The sequence below is a fragment of the Taeniopygia guttata genome, chromosome 1A (assembly GCF_048771995.1).
Source record: "Taeniopygia guttata chromosome 1A, bTaeGut7.mat, whole genome shotgun sequence".
NCBI lineage: Eukaryota > Metazoa > Chordata > Aves > Passeriformes > Estrildidae > Taeniopygia > Taeniopygia guttata.
This window is the reverse complement of record NC_133025.1, coordinates 6,623,540-6,642,901: the sequence shown is the minus strand read 5'-3', so window position 1 is coordinate 6,642,901 and position 19,362 is coordinate 6,623,540. Positions and strand designations below refer to the sequence as shown.

The window sequence follows — 19,362 nt, the reverse complement described above, 5'->3', positions numbered from 1 at the left end:
AGATGGTTTTCTAGGTTTGTTGTTGCTGGGTTTTGTTTGTGGGGTTTTTACATGCAGGTAGTTAGGAAGAAGTGAGCAAAGGTAGTGCAAGGAAAAAGAATCAATCTTTAAAGCAACCTCTGAAGACCAGGATGGGAAACCTGTGCTTACGCATCAGCTTGAGGAGCCAGAGTCATGTGCTTTTTGCCCCCTGCGTAAGGAACTTGCCCCAAATGCTGCATTATAAAAGTATTTCATGCTAGTACAAAATAAATGCAGCAAGGCTGAACTTATTTTCTTTGATGGACTTCAAAGAAAACCTGACCTACAAAATCTGATTGCTGCAGCTAGTTTAGGTAATGAAAGATTATGATGAGCTGTGCATTACTTATTTTTTCTAGTCATTCTCTTGTCTTATTTTTGGGTTGACACTCTGTTAATGTAAGGTTACTAATAATATAGTTGGTAAAATCATATTAATATAAAATTCCATGTGTAGTTACATGTTTAAAGTTTTTAACATCCTTCTGCACCAGTGAATCAGTTTCAGTATGAGCTTACATGGGAAGTCATTGCTATAGCTGATGAAAAATGTGGATTTTGTTTTTAAAACAAAGATTAAATTGTAGCAAAACCAGCTTTAATGGCTGCAGTGGATTATTTCTGTGGCTCAGAAATTCTGTTATGGCTTGTGTGGCTGAATAACCAGTGATCCCTGGAAAGGCAGGTGCTGGGTATGAGACAAACATTGGGGTGCTGCAGCTGAGAATCACCCAAAAATCTAGTAACTGCTGGTCCTGCAGGATGTTTGGGCCAAGCCCATTTTGGTGACAGCTTTGGGCAAAGCACGTGCCAGTATCTCCTCAGCTCCTTGCTGGGACCATCCTGATCCCAGCTTCCCTGTTGTTAGAGTAGATTATTCAGGAATCGGGGTAGTAGTGCAACTTCTGGCATAAGAAAAGCATCTCAGAATAGTGAGGCATATAAATTCATCCATGCATTCATCCACATCCATCTCCCCCACTCCTTGTTTACGCTAGAGCTTAAGCAAAGCAACTGGTTTGCTTCACTGTTTCCTCACCCTATTTTTGCATACAAGCATTGCTTGCACTCCCATGGAGATACGTGTCTTACCATTAACCCTCCTTTGACATTATGATTTCTGTAGAATCTCCTTGCCTTGGGCCCAAGAGACAGGAACTGGAAAAAGTGTGATCTTTTAATATGCTGGCTGAAGGCTGATACCAACATGGAGCTTCATAGTGGTTTTGTGGATGCCAGGTGAGAAACTCTCAAGTCTGAATGAGCAAATTCTGTGAAAGCTGAAGTTACAGACCACAAACCAGTTCCTTTTGGTGATTCAGCACTGGGCTTGTGAGAAAACAAAGATGTTGAGGAAGCAACTCATCCTTTTCATCAGAGAAATACCATGCAGACCTAAGGAGTGTTTTATTCTGTACTCTTTTATTCTGAATGAGGAATGCACAGGAGATGTTGCCAAACAATATCACAGTTACTGATTCTGTCCCCTGGCAGTGACACCCCACTCAGCAAACAGTACCAACAGGAGACTGAAATGCTACAGGCCAAGTTGCACCAATAAAAGCACCAGTAAGAGATGAGGGCTGTAGAATGCTGAGGTGAATCTGTTCAGTTGCTTCAAATGAAGTAATTTATTTCTCTTCCAGCCCCTGTGCAAGCAAACAAGAGGCATTGACAAGACCTCTGGGACATGTGAGATGTTTAATGTCACTTTGATTGAATCACTAAGGTTAGAGGGGGTTTAGGAGCTAGGGGCAGGAAAAGGCTCAGGTCCAGGATAAGCTGGTTAAAGGCCCCAGGCATCCCTAGAGAGATGTGCTGTCAGAAAAATGCCTGTGAGGAGACAGCAGTTCTCAGGAGCCACCTCTTGGTCTGAGACAGCTACTGTTCCTATTTAAAATACCAGAAAAAGGGTAAAAACTTTTAAATATAATCACTCAGCTCTTTAAAACCACTCACAAGCTGGTGCCAGATTCATTAAAATGTTTTTCAAAGTGGGAGCTCCAGGTCTGTAGCCACAAGAGCACTGTAGTGTGGATGGTGCCGAGGGACAAGGAGCTCTGAGTTTCCACCATAAACACTGCTGGGCTTGCAGGGCCAAAGCCACAGAAGGGTTCTGTAACAGGTAAGCCAAGGAAAAACTCGGGACACCTGTATGACATCTATTTCTAAGGGCTCAGAGTGAGTAATTTTGAATGGAGAATGCTCTGTGCCTACAACCCTCTCACCCCCCTTTTTGTTCCAGAGCTGAAGACAGGTTGGCATAAACACATCATAGTATTAATTTCATAAGTGCTTATGGAATATACAGTCATTCCCAGTCATGATGATTTGTCACCGAATAGCGAGGTCACTCTTGTGTTGTTAGTTGGAAAGAACAGGCATGACTGCATTTCATGTAAAGTCTTACTCAGTCAATTAAAAAAAGATCAAAATTCAATATTCATGCAGCAGCCTGTGGACACTTGTCAGATGATCTTTTCATCAAAAACTGATTTCCCTACTGATTCATCACTAAAACCTGAATCCTCTTGGCAGTCTAGTATAAATGTGTTTCAGACACAAAAATCCATCCATATGTTATGAAAAAAATCAACTCCAGGTCACTTAAGACTATTGAGAAATTTTGGTTGTTCTTCTCCTCTTGGTAAAAGCGTTTCTCCACCAATCTTCGGACCTTTTTTCTCCTGGAAACATGAACCATGGAGAAAAGAAGTTACACGTGTGGTAGGCATTTCCCAAACACTTCTCTGGCAGAAATTGTGGTAGGGCTAAATTACCTGACTGACCCTCTAGGGACCTTGACATTCTGAATTCTTACAACTTTGTTCAAATGCCATTTCCCCACAGTTAAATAAAGCTTTGAGAACAGAAAGCAAAAGGTAGAAGTCCACTATAACAGAGCCTGCAGGTACCTGTGTGTAGCTGACAAAATGCAGAGCTGTTGGCTCTGCTGGGAGCTTGAAAGGGCACAGAATCAAAGAGGGGGACAGAAGTACCACAGGAAGCAGCTGGAGTGCTGAGGTGCTCAGAACTGCTGGCTCACGCTTACCTTTAGCATCCCATCTCGCTCCCACTTGAAGAGGCCACAGTTACTGAAAGATGAAGATGGCATGTGAGGATCACTGTGCTGTGTTTGCTACACAGTATGAGGGGATCCTAAAGTAGCCCCACACCCAGCCCATGCTCCTTGGCACAAGGGCCAACATTGCCCCTTTAGGACACAGTTATGTGACTCACAAGTTACTTGTGAAGGGACTGTACCTAAGTGCCAGTCACTATTTCATGAGGCTCATTTCTTACCTGCAGGGCTTTTTTGGAAGCCTGTCAAGGGAAATAGCTCTGCTTCCACAAGGACATTTGAAAAATCTCTTGATGGCATCATGCCAGAGGTAGTCGTGCTTATCCTGCACACAAGTCTCCAGAGGCTTGAAATAGGTGTAATTACACTGTCATGGATGAGAGAGAGAGCGTATGAGACCTGTGCTGGGGGCTGGCAACAGCTGAATGTTCAGAGGAAAGCATCCCTGTCCTCTCCCACCCTGAGGAGCCCAGCAGTTGGATCACCACCCCAGGCTTTGTCACTGCTCCTTCTAATACCCTCCTCCCCTTGCCACCACCCTGTGGTCCCGTTTCCAGCTCTTCATGGGGCACAAATGTCCCCCTGTGCAATCCCAAAACAGGTAGGGAAGGCAGCAAGAGGGAAAGCTCAGCAGGGGCTGAAACGTTGGAAGTGGGAGGTAATGCTTCCCTTCCTCTCAGTACATTTGGGACAGTCATAAAGCTCCACTCCTCTTCCTGATGGCCAAGTCCCTGGAAATGCAGATAGAGGATTCCCACCCAGTGTTGATGTTTTCAAGGACTTTGCTTATTTTTTCATGAAATATGGGGAACTGAGGGTCTTGGTACAAAACACTTCATGGAAGAAATGGAGAAATTCAGGACAGCAATACCCATGGAACCACTGGCATAAGCACTGAGCTGAGATGTTGAGCACAGCACTAAAGCCTTGCCATGTCTCAGTCACTCTCTGCACAGACTGCTCTCAACAATAGGCATAAGGAACAAACCATCAATCCCTGCACTGGACCACAGCCAAGAGAGTGACAGATGGGATTCTGCAGGATAGTCCAGCACCATTTTGTAGAATCCACGTTCCACTCCCCTGCTGGTACCCTGGCTCCCCTTCACTCACCGTTTTACACGTCACAACTCGGCATTTCACTGCTTTAATGTTCCTCATCTTCTCTTCCAGCTCTTCCTTTTTCACCAGTGGCTCAAAGTATTGCTCCTGCAGTTCAGCCTCAGCCTGTGGGGCACACAAAATGGCTTGTGAGGACACAAAGAGGGGAGAGGCCACTCCATAAATGGCCTTAGGGCAAATTATTATCAGGTCTGCTTGAAGCAGACTGCAGTCTGGGAGCAGAGAAACACAACGTCTCTCTTGTTTCAAAGAATCCATTGTTGTCCACCTGCTGTAGTTCACCAGCACTGACATGAGCCACCTCTGAAATGCACGAGTGGGAATGTTTAACAGCAGAAGTACTGAAATGAGCACATTCCTATGTGCAGAGAGGACAGGGCAGAGAGAAGTCAGGTAGGCAGATGTAATTAATGGAATAGGTTCTTAGCCAAAATATTACTCCCCAGAAGACCTTAAAACAACTATGACTTCATGCCAGTAAGTGTCCAAGTGCCATTGGAGGTGCTGCAACCCTGGGAAAGTGCTCAGCAGAGACTCCCAAAGTGAGAAACCCAATCTCTCAGCTCTTCAGGGCACCTGATGGCATTTCACAGCTGACATGAGCCCCAGATGAAGGTGGCAGCTGGCTTTATGTGGCCAAGATGTCAAGCAATGAGGGACAAAATAGGCATGTGGCTCTTTGATATTAAGGCAGAGGGATTTCTTTGATTATCCACCAACAGTAAACTGCACTGATCCTTCCCAACACAACAAAAAACTGGTGTCAACTGGCAACGTGACTTTAGCCAGCTATGGCAGCAGTGCTGGCTTGCAGGCACTGTGCCCTGTGTGCCCAGAGACTCCCAGCCCTCCTCCTCGGGCCAGTCTGGAGCCTGTGAGATGTTTGGGTGCCTGCTTCTTGCTGAAATCATGAGGAGTCCAGTCAGCTCCCAGTTCTAAGCCCCCAGTCACAGCTGGATGGAGGCAATACCTCTTTTAGGACATCTGTGTGCTTGGACTTGGCCTTCAGGATTTTCTGGAACTCTTCTGACTCCAGATAGGCCAGCTGCTCACGCCGTTTCTTTTGGGCAGGTTCCAGTCCATCCATTTCTAGGGAGACAAAAATGTTCAGTCCTACAAAACAAGGCTGTGATGGCTAAACTTGCTCACTGCAGGAGATTTTGGAAGTCTCAGGTCTCTCGGGCAGATGTTCATGTCAAACAGCAGCCTTTCATAGTTTGGAAACATGAAAACAAGTTCAAATATGGTTTCAGAAAAAATAAAAGTATTTTATAAAAATAACATTGCATCTGCTCTCAAAGCACTGTACTAGGAATTTTCACATTACTCCCAGGAGTGCAAGCAGTGTTCCCTCACTGACTGATGAAGAAACTTTAAAGGGAATTAAACAATTCATCCAAGATCACACAGTAAATCACCAGCAGGCAAACTCAAGTTCTCACAAAAAATTCAGATACCTTCCCAGGTGGGAAGGTTCTTGTTTTCCCTTGGTGAAGTCAGCCTTGCACTGCAGATGCTCGAGTGCCGGAGGAAAGGGAACAGAGATGAGCACAGACAGCAATCAGAGATTGCATCGCACACTTTCTCCACTGAGATTTTTTTCGTCTTTCCAACAAACCCTTGAAGTTCCAAACAGACCTAACTTGGCCTCTTTTTAGCACAGCAATTAAGTCCTTAACCCAGAGCAACTACTGCTCTGTCAGTAGGACAGAAGCACATTTTTTTCTGTTCTAGAAGCTAACAGTACATACCATTATCTGCTTCTGCACTTTGTGGCTGAGCAACATTTTTCTCAACTCTTTCAACAATTTCTAGGACATCCTCAACATCAGTCCGTTTTCTCTTGACGCTGTTTGGGTCTGTTTTAGGAAGAATCTGGCCTTTTGCTCGTAGTCGTCGTATTGCAGCCAGCTGGAAAACAGGAAAGAGCAGGCAAGTGTTGGTGACCTGTCTGGCTCCCAGCTCCTACTTCCAGAAGTAGCAAAGGAAGGCTGTCAGCTGGAAGAAAGAACATCCACCAGCCTCAGCACTGAGCTGGCTGGAGAGAGGCCCAGCAAAATTCCCAGCTCTGCCATGCACCCAACCTCTTGTGACTTCCCAAACCATAAAATCACCTCTCCACAGGTGCTACCAGGCCTGGTGTCTCTGCAGCTGAGCTTTACATGTTTCACAAATCAGTAAGTTTTTCAGAGAAATCAAATCATGAGATTTCCACATAAATTGATTATTCGGAACTAATAGAAAATGTATTACAACTATTCCTTCTCATACTCCCAGAATGCTAAGACTTCCTCATTCTACCTGGAAAAGTTTCTTTGACCAACAAATGAACATATTTTTGCAAAAAAAAAAAAAAATAGTCTGTTTTGGTTAGAAAACAAAATTATCCAGAATCATAACACAACACAACTAAACCAGTTGCTTACCTACCTGTCAAACAGAAAACACCTGCAGTACACTGCATTAGCAATGCCAGAGTTTAGCTCTCCAGCGATTTTCAGCAGAAATCCCTTCCCTGAAGAGATTGACTGAAGGCAAGATGGCAGCATGGACTTTGGCACTGACAGCTATCAGGAACCACAGGTATCCTGGTGTGCTGGAATATAGGCCAGTGTGATCCCAAAAATGAGAAACTTCACTAACACCAGAACTGAGCTGACCAAAGACTCTTAAATTTCCCTTAACCTCTCTTTAATACTTTAAAGATCGAAAAAGCTGGTACCTTTTTGGCTTCTGCCAAGCTGTCTAGCTTTGGTCTTGGAGGAGGAGACTTGTCAAAGAAGAGGATATCTTCTCCTTCTGAGAAGCCTGTACCTAGCCTGGGCCTTTGAGGAGTTGACATTTTTGCAGCTTTGGGAAACTCTGCCCCAGGCACTGGGGAATGGAGGGAGGTCTGTCTGGAGGAGGATGGGAGAGCAGGAGTGCTGGCTTTACCTGTGTTCTGGAGAAACCTTGTAAGACAAGAATTCATTCAGTTAGGGATACAAATCACAGATAAAAATGTTTAAGAAACAAATAGGAGAGGATACAGACTATGTTTTTTACTATTTGGCCTTTAATTGCCAAAAGAAACACACAGCCATTTTGGCATTCAGGAGAAGATAACAAGACTGATAAAGGACTTGCTGAAATCAAGAGTGACTTGAAGAAGTCACCAGAAGGAGTGAATGACCAATTGTTTTCAAAGCTAAAATCGGAGAGAAGCATCACACAAAGCTGAGAAGAAGTGAAAACACAGCTGTCTTTAGGGCTACATAACAGAACCTTTCCTGTGAGAGCCAGCGTGTCTTACCGCCTCTGAATCTCTTCAGATCGCTTTTTTCGGGCCTCCAGCAATTTCTGTTTCTGTTGCTTGAGCAGTGCTGAAGCAGAGATAGACTGGAAATTTGCCCCTTGCTTCTTTTCAGCATCTGGGGAAAAAATAATAAAACAAAATAAAAAGCCACTTTGTTCAGAAGGTGGTAGAGTGATTTTAGGAGTGGGTCGTCCTTCAGGCAAAAGGACAATACCTGTTTTGGTCCAGTGTTTGGAGAGGTTTCGTGCTCCAAAAGTTGGCTGTGCCAGCAGTTCCCTGAATTCTTCAGAACACTGCATGGGTCTCTTTGCTGCACCTGAGTGGAAGAGGCAGGAATACAACAGATTTGACCTGAGGAACGGAAGCAGACCTGGCTTTTGAGATGTAAAATTTTCTAGTTTGGAAGAAACCTTTGCAGGTCAGCTGACCACTTCTCAAAGCAAGACCAACCTTTCTATTACATTTGGTTGCCCAAGGTCTTGTTATCTGTCACAGACATTTTTATCCCTTCAGCAACTCAATCACTCAGTTCCTCATCAGCCTTGGCTGTCTGTGTTACTCCCACCATTCCCAATTTTAGGATGCTTGACAGTCCTGAAGGCTCCACACTTTATGCCCAGAGAATTCAGAGCAGCTAAAAGCTGCTATGGACATACACTATGTTATCTGAAATGGAGTCAGCTAAAACTGATGGAACTGAAAGATGTAAGTAAGACTAAGTAGCACCTAGAACACAGTTTGAATAATCTGTCACCAGCTGTCCAAGGAGCATAAAGAGTGTAATATTAAGTGCTTTACAGAAACAAAACAGAGGCAGAGAAGACTGATGACATCCCAGGGCTACAGAAGGAACATGCTTTGACACAAAAGAAAAGCACTAGAAACAAGGTGGGTTACTCAGTAACCCACCAGATTGCCTGCATTGCCAACCTGATTTATACTTAGTATTCCTTAGAAGCTTTCAAGGTGGCAGAAGTAATTTATTTCAATCAAATAAAATAAATCCTCTGGTTCAAAGTTCTTAAAGCTTCCAATTCCCATTAATCTGGCAAAGATCTTCTGTCACTGTCCAAAAACAGAACAGGAGACTTAATTTGGGGGCATTGATGAAAAAAAGATGCATGAAGCCACACAGTTGCTTATTACATTTGCCTTGAAACTGTGATCTCAAGAGGGAAGAGGAGTTTTGACCAAGCGAGGAAGCAAATCACCCCTTCTGCAGCAAAGGGACTGCCAGGTTCAGTCAGTGACTAGAAGGCCCTGGGACACATCTACACATCGAGCTGGAAACATCTCAAGAGTGAAGAGACTACTTGAGTAATTGGGTACCAATTTTCTGCCTGGTTTCCTGGACAATTGCATCGGATCCTTTCACGACCAGGTTGGAGAGAGTGGTTTGAATCTTCCTTTTCGGCACAGCAGCTGCTGCACTAGAAAGAGGAAACAAATGCAGAACATCAGAGTTTTCCCATGCTTAGAGCAAGGACCGAAGCCTGAATACCAGCCCAGTGCTACAATAAAACTCCAGCCACCCTAAAAGGCCAACTGTCTGTTTTTTGGAAGGATGTGAATTTAAATCCAAATTCCAGCATAATGTTTAGGATCTCCCATTTCTCCCTTTGTTGAGATATGTATTTCCTACGCATTACAGGACAACTAAACATAGATCAAAGCTTTGCTTCGCTCACAGGTCATTCCAGGGATGGAAAGGAGGTTGGAATTGCTTCATTACCTGGTGGAGTCACACCAGGTATCAGAGGGCAGCAGTAAGGGAACAAAAGCTGTGTCAAGCACAGGGCTGGATCCAGCTTTCCACGTCTTTCCACAGCTGTCTTCATGGGATTTATATAAAGAACCTGGTCCCTATGAGATACCTACTGATCCTGGTCAGTTTCCTCATTAACCCGGAGTGACACTGTATTATTTCGGGCAGGGAAGACGGGGAAATACAGAAAACACCAACTCTGAGATTAAATGCAGTAAACCATAAGTAAATACTGCTACAATCTCAAGACTCAAATGCTTGGGATCTCATGATCTCAAAGTCCATTAACCTGCTGAAACACAAAGCTGCCTGGCTTCACACCACATTATTAATGTAGAGATAAAAACAACCCTTACTAGATCTTAGTACCAACTTAAAATTTTCCTGTCAAACAGCAGCTTTGTTAACCCCATGTGGCCAGTAGGATTATGCCAAGTGTGGGGCTTTATTCCTGTTTGGTGAACATAGTTAAGGCAAAGGCATTCTCTAAATGAATAGACTTCCTTAGACATAGCTTCAGGCTCCCTTGTGTATGTGAAGGAAATTATGTTCAAAAGCAAGGGAAAAAAATGGTTTGTCTTACACTGAGGCTGCATATGCTGCTGAAGAGACTCCTCCATAGTAAAACCCGTCCTGACACAGCCTCTCCTTCAAAGTGGGATTTTTCCGACCAACTCTTTTGGGAACGCGGCCACCAGAAAAGGTGGACTGCAGATCTGCCCGCTTCGAGCTGAGCTTCTTGTACTGGGACTGTATGTGATACCGACAATATTCACAGTCATTCTGAAAAGAAACAGGAGAAGCGTGTTACAGAGCACCAGCAATTAGAATTTCCTTCATTCCTCTCACCCACATGCCTCCTTGTATGGCTAAAATGAAGTAACATTTCTATTGCAGTACTCCAGTATTTGATCAACTAAGCAAAAATATGTCCACACTCGAGCAATGAAAAACAAAGCTAAAATTGCCTATACTAATCATTAGAAACCCTGTGCATCAAGGAATTTTAAGGCCATTCCTTGAAGTCAGCTCATATCCCACCCAGGACCTCTTGCCCAGATTCTGTATTCTTGACTCTACTCAGTTTTATGTACTGTATGCACAGCCTCCTCCTGGAGTGGGTCTGCAAACACAGATTTGATTGGCTAAAAGTACCTTCTGTATTTTTCTTCCCACTTCCCACACTTCCAGCTCCTCCTCAGTTCTTCATTGCTTCATTTTTTCTCCTCCTTTTGATACCCTACTATCTACAATCCTTCTCACTCGGGCAAGGTTCCTTTCAGGTATCACAGCATCACCATAGCCATGAAGTAACATAATCCACAAGTCCTTTAAACTAGTACAAGTCAGTAATGTCCTAAAAGAAGGATCCCAAAACTTTTTTCTCACATTTCCAGTGCCCCACATTCAGTTGTAAGTAATCTAACAGCTTGCAGGTATGCTGGAAAAGGGAGCTTAATGGGTTAAAATAATTAAAAAAAAATAGCCATTCCCCAAATAATCTCATGTTGTTTTTCTCTGGATAAGTTTTCCAGTGCAGTGCATAGAAGCTTGCACTGGAGCAAAGGAGAGTGAAAGGGTGTGGCATCATGGGTCAATACCATCTCCTTCACTGCAGCACCAACCTTTCATTTAGGGAAATCCCCTGCACAGTGCCAGCACAGAAACAGCTCCTCTGGGTTTCATTTCTCGCTTTCTCCACCCACTTTAGTTAGTTGCAAGTCAAGATCCAGAAACAAGTAAAGTCACAGTATCAGTACAAAATCAGCAGCCAGATTTTCACCAACAGCTCAGGAATGCCCTGACTACTGAGATACAGACCAGGTTCACAATCTGTGCACAAGGATCACCATTCTTCTTCCTGGCTTTGCAGGTGCCCATATCCAGAGCTTCTCCCATGAGGAGGATCTTCTGGGGATGGTCAATGGACAAACACACCTAGACAGAAATCAGAACACTTCTGGATAGGCCTCTTTCTAGTTGTCACTGGTTTGTCTCTGATCTGGTTCAGTACCTCTGGTACTAACAACACTCTTAAAATGCAGGCCTAGCTTAAGAAAGCCACATGTTCTATTCAGATTGAGAAATAGCTCAGTTAAAAAGAAAAAAGTGAATTTATTTCTCACAAGGAGATGAAAGACATTTGAGTTCTATGCTCAGAGACTCAGGAAACAAAAAAAACACCTAAGGCAGTTCTAATTGTGCTGTAAATGGTCCTGTAGAGCTGCTTGGCTCTGACACCATCATGACCCCCACATCCAGCCAGGGACGGGAGGAAGAGCTGTACCAGGGCTCTCTGTCCTTCTCCAAATGTCTTGGTCCAATCAAAACTGAGTCCTGTGCAAGAAAAGCGTCTGCTTCACACCACCAAATACACCAGGGACTGTGCCTGTAGCCAATTTCAGAACTCAGTTTTAATGTCGCAATAATGTGAACATTTTAGCTAGGAAGAGCCGTTCTTGACAGTTAAATGCAGCCCTCTTATTAAATCTGGTGTGCCTTTCTGCTCACCAATGGGACTATGTACTGCTTATTCATGCTAATTTAAGCAATTATATAGCTTAAAAGACAATTAATGAGAGCCTTAATTTTTCTATTTGGAGAATTTAAAGTGCAGAACACCACATGATCAGCTACTAGACTGAAATTCCCCTTGACAAAAGTGACTGGAAACAGGTTTCATTCCAGTGCAATTAAAAATATACTAATTTATTAGCAAAATGAAGCCATCTTAAATGTTCTGCATTTATAAATAATCAATTAAACAAGTGAACGACTATGTATCAGCTGACAAAAATTTACATAATGCATTGTTTGTTTAATAAATCAAATATTGCTGCCTCTCTGTTGTGATTTTTGAACCAGAAACATTTTGTAATCGTATCTCATGCTTGAATTAGAAGAGAGAAAATGTGCTTTTCCACCTTTTTCAGCTCTGAGAGACCTCTAGGCTGAAATAGCCGTTACACTGAAGTAGCTGAATAAACTGAAATAAAAATACACTCCCTCTATTTGTGGAAGAGCCAACTGCTACCGAGAGCAGATTAAAAACTGGAATAAACTCTGGGTTTAAATGCTTAATAGGACTTCTTGAAGTTCAGCCTCCCAGGAGGCCAGGAGCAGATACACACCATGCAACTACCTGAATGCAATTCAAACGGTTGAGCAGACTGCTGCAATTTCAAACCGAAGATGTGCCATAAAGTGAAATCTCAGCCAAACATGAAAAGGGTCAGCTATAGGTTTTTATCTACAGCTGCATGAAAAATCCTCTCACCTCATCTGAGCCTTCTTTAGATTTCATAGGGTTGGCATTGAGCAGGCCAACGACGGTGCCTTGGTCGGTCTTCCAGTGCTCCTTGTGGACTTGACCAAACAGGAAGAGCGAGACGCACTCACTGAGGTCCCGCAGGTCGTTCAGCCGCCAGATACTGAAGGTCCTGCCCTGGAACAGACATTCCCTTTCCTTCCAGCTTCGCTGCAGACACGCTGACTGCATCTCCTCTGGCTGTTTCTTTTAAAGAGCTGTTCTGACTTTCCCCCTCCTGAGGTTTTCCCAACTTAGAAAAGCACAGTTTATAACCTCAGCAGAGCTTAGATACAGTATTTCCAGCCATCCATTTTGCCAGTTCTAGGGTTCTTAAAGGCCAAAATAGCAAATAATTCTGCTACCACCAACCTTTCTGATATCAAAGTTGGGCAGCTCATTGAATAAAGAGGTTTTTACCCCACTGAACACACAAAACCATGTTGTATCCAGATCTGTTCCATCAATGACTTTCTATAGGGCACAAACAATACTGCATGAAACCAGACAAGCCCAGATCTTTAATACAAAAGTTTTCCATTAACTACATGAAGTTGGCCGATTAAGTTGAAGATCTAGGAAAGTTTCTCAAGAAAGACCACCAGCATTTCACTTGAAGATAGCAAGGGATACAATGAAGTTACTTACATTATTTGCACTCTGAGGAGTGACCTTCTTCACTATGACTCCAAATGTTACCCAGTCTATTTCCTCCAGATTTTCAGTAGCAAGTTTGTTCTTCAGCTGAGACAGTCGGATGAGCTTCCTGTTAGCCATTTTCCTGTCCATTTCGGCTGAAGACACCCGGGGTTTTCTAGATCCAGTGAAAACAGGTAAAAGACAACACATTCATTGGCACAAATGAACAATGAAAACCAACCAGCTCTTCCCTGGGGAGATAACATCTTGCTGCAAAACACCTCTGTGCCTTACTTCACCCTGAGGTCACTTGAAATAAAACCCCCCATATTAGAAAGCTACTGATGACACTCGTTTTTGTCCAAATAGCTGCATTGCAACTCAGCCCCGAGCCTGCATTAACTCTGCTCATTTCAGACTGACCAAGAATGGCTGACTGAGCTGGGAATACAGCTCGGGTTCTCATGAGGACACCGTGAGGATTCGGAGTCCTCTTGTGGCCACACTGAGTATAGGGATGGTGAGAGGCTCCTGAGGCTTCTGTGTGCAGCAAGAACCGGCTCGACTGGAGCTCAGCTGGCCTTTGCACATGGCCACTGCTTCCTGGCTCCACCACCGAGGATATGCCAGGGAAGGCAGTGCTAATGAAATTAGAGCTTTTCTGTTAGAAAAGAGCAGAGGTAAAAACAGAAACATGGTACTAAGCCAAGTCAATGTTACATGATTACTGATCAACCAGCCAGTGCTGTGGCATTGTGTTACATCCCTTGATGGCAAGTGACTAATCTGACATAGTTAAACCACATATACACATTGTGTTTTCTTTGCCTTTACTGGAGGGGCTGTCCCCAGACAGGGCTCAGAGCTGGGCTGCTGACCTTAATCTCAATCCTGAGAAGGTTTCAACAGACACTGGCTGCATGGTTGCACTGGAGCATGCGGGCACATGAGGAGTCTTCTCTCTGGTCACCTTACTGGGGGCGTTCCCTACGGCAGGCTTGAGAGGCTGGAACGCCAGGCTGAGGACTTGTCGTGGAGGAGGAATCTTGATCTCTTTAGCAAAGAAAAAAGGCATGGCTCCCATTACAAAGAATACAATAATTAACTTAATAACTAATTAACAAGCTCTCTGCCACTGTGACCAGATCACTCCTGGTGCACTGAGTAGTATAACACTGTCCTGGATGTGTCCACACTGCTGGGAACTATAAGGTTTCAATAGAAGCTCAGTGTCTTTAGTAAAGGTAGGCTGAGAATGGTACCTGCTGAGGATGCTTTTGATTTCTGCATTCCTTGCTTGGCTGGTGGTAGAGGATTATCCAGCTGGGCTGAGAAGCATGGTGACTCTTGCAGCTTCTGAACTTTCCTTTCCTTTAAGGGTGGACAGGGAGATTTACCTGGACAACAGAACAAAAAACTATGAGACTTCAGGATCTGGACTCAGACTCTAAGCACTGCTCCAAACTGTGTGATTCCTGAATAACAAGTCCAAGTCAGTGCCCCACATGAAAACCTTTTAGCCAATTTGTCAGCTGAAATGCAACAGCTGAAAAAGCGCCAAAGATTCTTCCTCATGACAAGTTAAGACTTTGGATGTCACTGCAACCTCAAAGCTGTGGAAAGTCAAAACATCCCCTGTTTTGCAATCTTTCCATGAAGTTTCATTACTATATCCAGCATGCAATAGCAACAAACACATCTGCATATACTGGGTGTACCAACATCTGCCAGTAAGAAGGGACACCTCCAGAAGAGTCTGGAGCACTTAGTCATGAAACCTGTCCAATGTAGAATTAATCCATGATGCCGAGACCAAAACTGATTTAATGTGTACCTGTAAGAAACAACCAACGTGGGAATACACCAGACCACCATTCCTTCTTGCTACTTAGGGCCTACTTCAGGATTATTTTACGTCCTGCCTATAAACTCACATGGGAAAGCCAATAAATCATAAACTCATTTAATTAGTTTCATTACCAGGGGTTTTCTTCTCGGGGCCTGAACTGGATTGCTGCCCAAGAGCAGTCTTCTGCAACTGCTCCTGTAAGGTCTTCATCTGCTCTTGCAATTTTCTCAGCTCAGCTAGGAAAGAAGGGAGAAGAAAAAGGATAATAATGAAGACAGCAGGAAGCCATTGCATACAGGCATTTATGAGATCCCTGGAAATCTGGCAGTTTTACTGCATCATGGAAACTTAAATGAAGACTTGAGTCATAATGCAGATTTACTTGATTCTACACAGCTCATAGTGAAGGGAAACTTTTCCATACAGCCTGGAGCTGCGTCCTCTCATAAAAATGTTTTATGCAATTGTGGTGTGTTCCTTCCCATGTTGAATAAAACTTTCCTGCTCACCATAAAACAATTTTAATGGCTGATGACTGCACTCCTTAGCATAAAGAAGTACTTCCTTATATAATCAAATACACAGCCTGGACACAGGAAAGCTGTGGCCAGCTCTGCTTCCACAATGACTTCCACACTGGTAGGGCAGAACCTCCTGTCAATAAGTTCTGAGGGGGATGGAACTGGTGAGCTGGTGAAAGATGCCAGGATGATATCTGATGCCCTGAAGACTGAGGAAACATTGCTCTTCATCAGACAAGGCACAGGTACACAGGCAACCTTCCCTACGCTACTCAGCACAGCTCTGTTAGTCTCCCTGGCTTACTTAGGTCCTCTGTCCTTTTGGGAAAACAGGTTTGGTAGTTTGGCCACTGGATGCTGAAAACTGAACTTAGAAACGTTCACAGGGCCTTTCAGTATTACCTCTCCAGCCATCACTAAGAACAGGCAGGCCATACTTCCTGCCTGTTAGCTCTCTAGAGACAGAATATATCAAACAAAACACATCAAAGATGCTGTTGCAGAAACCTTGCAGTTCTTCATTGGTTTTCTCCTTCGCCTGACTGGGAGCTGAAGCTGGGACTGCTTTCTCTGCCTCCTCCTCTTCCAGCAGGTCATCTACGTCTCCAAACAGCATAGCCAAGTTCTCCTTCTGCTCATCCATCATGCTGTCCTCAGCATCAACCTCCTCAGTGTAGGATGCATCATCTTCTGCATCAAAGAGCTCATCGTACTCATCTGGTTCCCCATCTTCATCCTTGGGAGCATCTTCCTCCTCAGGAGAATTCCTCTCCTCAGTTGCTTCATTTTCTTCCAGAAGGGAAGCCAACAGATCCAAATCATCATCAGCTAAGGCAAAAAATAGACTCAGTTATTTCTGTCCAGTTAAAGAAAAGGAATAAACATTCAAGACACCCTAAGTACAAGTTAATGACAACTGAAACTAACTCAGAGCAGCATGTAGCATTAAAAAAAAAATACACTTCAGGTTTAACTAAAGGCATCTAGAGCAGCTTCTGGCTGTGAGGCCAGATGAAAATGTAGTTGCAGATGCTCTCAGCTTGTGGCACAGGCTTGTGTAACTTGCCAGCTACTCAGCACTGGCTTTTCCTCTTATGCAGTTCCTTGAACAGCAGCTGCTGTTACACAGAAAAGCCTGGAACCTGTAAACATGTAGCCAACAGAGACACTCGTGGCTTTTGCCAATCAAAGGGGAAGAGGGATATGCAAGGCAGACAACAAAGCATATCCTCAGATACAGTTTGCTCCTGGAAAAACACAGAGAACAAAAAAATAGGGACAAAAATGGAGAAGAGATAAGTGCAGAGAGAAGAATGGGACAGACAGAGAAAAAATGAAAACCAGAGCAAACCAAGAAACTGTTTTAGCCTTTGCTGCTGAGGAAAACACCAAACCAGGGAAGGCAGAGAGCAGCCTCACAGGAAAGTGACAAGAAGGAAAGCATGAGGCAACCGCAAAGGATTCAGCAAATAAATTCAGTGGAATGTAAATTCCTTTGCTAAAAGCCTTACCAGGTTTTCTGAACACTTGAATTTACTAGCTAACAGACTGATATTTCCCACTGAAAGGAAGAGAATTTTCTCCCTTACCGTCCATAGTTTCACCAGGATTTCTTCAAGAGCCCCTCAAGACAAAATATTCTGTTATGGGGACAACAAAAGTGATACTGTTAAAGTACATATAACTCATCTATAAATATATATTGTGTTCAGGCTCCTTATTTGATAAATTGCAATCTACCAGCTTGGTTTTGTTTACAGCTGCATATGAGAACTCCACTCAATTTAAAACCCTCTACATCAAAACTCTGACCCATGCTGAACCCGCTGCACTGTAACGACACTACTTTTATAAAAAAGGCCCATTATAGACACAGAATTTAACAAATGCCTACCAAGTTCTCATAATAATAACCATTACCACCTCACCTGATTACTCTGAGTACACCATAATTACAACTAGCATTTTACTAGTTATTAAAATCTAACAGTTGTTATTCTCAAAAGTGTACATTCTGCGTTTCTCACAGCTTCTCCATAGGTCCGTGAAAAAAAATCAGCACGGACGGACATGAAAGGACCAGGGAAGCTTGGATAAGAAAGATGGGAGATCCACTGAGGCCAAATGAGTCAAAAACCCAAACTCCAACTGTGCTTAGAGATCTTCCTGCTGCAGAATCTTTTGTTTCGCCCACAACGATCAAAAGCGGAGTTTTTCTCATGCTCCAGAATATTAATTTTCAGCAACACCGCTGAACTCGCACGAGCAGGGAAGGCCAGTGCCCACTGCGGACCCCGCGCTTTTCCCCTCACGGTTCCGCTCTCCGCTCGGCCGCCTCCCTCACCCAGCAGAACCCCGACCTCCTGCGGGGCTCCTCCGCCGCGGCTCCCGATCCTCGGCCCAAGCTCCGTGTGCCCGGGGGATCGCTGGAATCGCTGGAATCGCTGGAATCGCCCCACTCTCCCCACTCTCCCCGCTCCCCTCACGCACCCCGCTCACCGCCGCGCGCGCAGCCAGTACCCGCCAGAATTCGGACCGGCCCCGCCCCTTCCCGCGCGTGCGCGCACGCGCCATCTTTAGTGCTGGCAGCTGCAGCGCTGCCCGGCGCCATCTTGGCTGTGGGCGGGTGCGATGGCGGCGTGTGGGTCAGGGAATCGATGGAATTGGGGACGTCCTATCGAGTCCATCCTGTAACACATCAGCACCTGTCAATTAGATCATGGCACTGACTGCCATGTCGGACTTTCCTTAAACATCTCAGGTCACTCCACCAATGTCGAATCACTCTTTCTGTGAAGAAATTCTTCCCACTGTCCAACCTAAACCTTCCCCCTGTGCAGCTTGAGGCCATGTCCTCTCTCTCATTCTGTCGCTGGTTGCCTGGGAGAGGAGCCCGACTCCCACCTGGCTACACCCTCCTGCCAGGCAATTTAGAGAGTGAAAAGGTCCCTCCTGAACCACCTTTTCTCCAGGCTGAGCCCCCCCAGCTCCCTCAGCTGCTCCTCTTCAGACCTGTGCTCCATCCAGCCCCTTCCCCAGCCCCATTGCCCTTCTCGGGACCTCCCAGCACCTCAGTGCCCTTCCTGAGCTGAGGGCCAGAACTGGGCACAGCATTCGAGCTGTGGCCACACCGGTGCTCACAACAGAGGGAAGAATCACATCTCTGGTCCTGCCGGACACATTATTCCTGATACAGGCTCTGGGTAAGCCCATTTAGCTGCAGCGTTGCCTGAGTCTGGGCAGAGCGGCCTCAGGGAGGGGTCACAGCAGGTGCCATCCCCATCTGGATAAGTAAACAATGTCAACACTTGTCTTACACCAACAAATGCAATCCTTGTTATTGTCACATACAGTGGACAAAGTTCATAGGTTGGTTTTTCTTTGGTAACTCTGTGAAAAATAGTTCTGAGGATGTACAAGCTCATTGCTGGACTGCAGTTAGTAATGACAGCAAAAATAATCTTCCCTGTAACACAAACAGGTTTCAGTGTATTGTGGCTTTATTCTTTGGAGTTCCTTGCCCCTCCTGATTTGTACTATTAGACCTGCTCTTTTATCTTTCTATGAAGACCTATTTCACCTAATGCCCATGTTTTCCTGTTAGCACTCCTGTTCTAAAATCCCCTCCCTCTGAAACCTCCTCAGATGATTCATTGTGATTTGACGAATGTGTAAGTTATTCCTTCTTCGGCCTTTCACATTGATTTTTTGTGTTTTCATTAAGGTTAATACTTCTCAGATTAAATCAGCTCTATTATTCT

At 44.5% G+C, this 19,362-nt stretch overlaps 1 protein-coding gene across 2 annotated transcripts; it reads right to left on the bottom strand.

The window, feature by feature from the left end:
• Positions 1–1,421: 1,421 nt before the first annotated feature.
• On the bottom strand, positions 1,422–18,141 carry MCM10 (minichromosome maintenance 10 replication initiation factor). Of its 2 annotated transcripts, none has more exons than XM_030290662.4 (20): positions 17,962–18,141; positions 17,191–17,241; positions 16,109–16,429; positions 15,212–15,316; positions 14,494–14,628; positions 14,110–14,284; positions 13,241–13,406; positions 12,563–12,730; positions 11,107–11,223; positions 9,869–10,068; positions 8,850–8,950; positions 7,735–7,836; positions 7,518–7,635; positions 6,948–7,176; positions 5,977–6,136; positions 5,196–5,314; positions 4,217–4,330; positions 3,325–3,470; positions 3,074–3,116; positions 1,422–2,708 (listed from the first exon to the last, which is right to left on the bottom strand). In XM_030290662.4, the coding sequence occupies exons 2-20, from the start codon at positions 17,195–17,197 to the stop codon at positions 2,625–2,627; spliced, it is 2,610 nt and encodes an 869-aa protein (XP_030146522.4). In that variant the 5' UTR covers positions 17,198–17,241; positions 17,962–18,141; the 3' UTR covers positions 1,422–2,624. The 2 variants fall into 2 exon arrangements, with proteins under 2 accessions (XP_030146522.4, XP_030146514.4); XM_030290654.4 differs by having other exon boundaries at positions 17,946–18,103.
• Between the last annotated feature and the right edge of the window lie 1,221 nt (positions 18,142–19,362).

What these genes read in the sequence shown, in the direction of transcription:
- MCM10 (XM_030290662.4), bottom strand. An exon ending in TTCTCAGGATTGAGATTAAG is followed by an intron (nt 13,407 to 14,109) that starts GTCAGCAGCCCA and finishes CACTGGATCTAG; the next exon opens with AAAACCCCGGGTGTCTTCAG. An exon ending in CAAACACTGGACCAAAACAG is followed by an intron (nt 7,636 to 7,734) that starts GTATTGTCCTTT and finishes TTTTTTCCCCAG; the next exon opens with ATGCTGAAAAGAAGCAAGGG.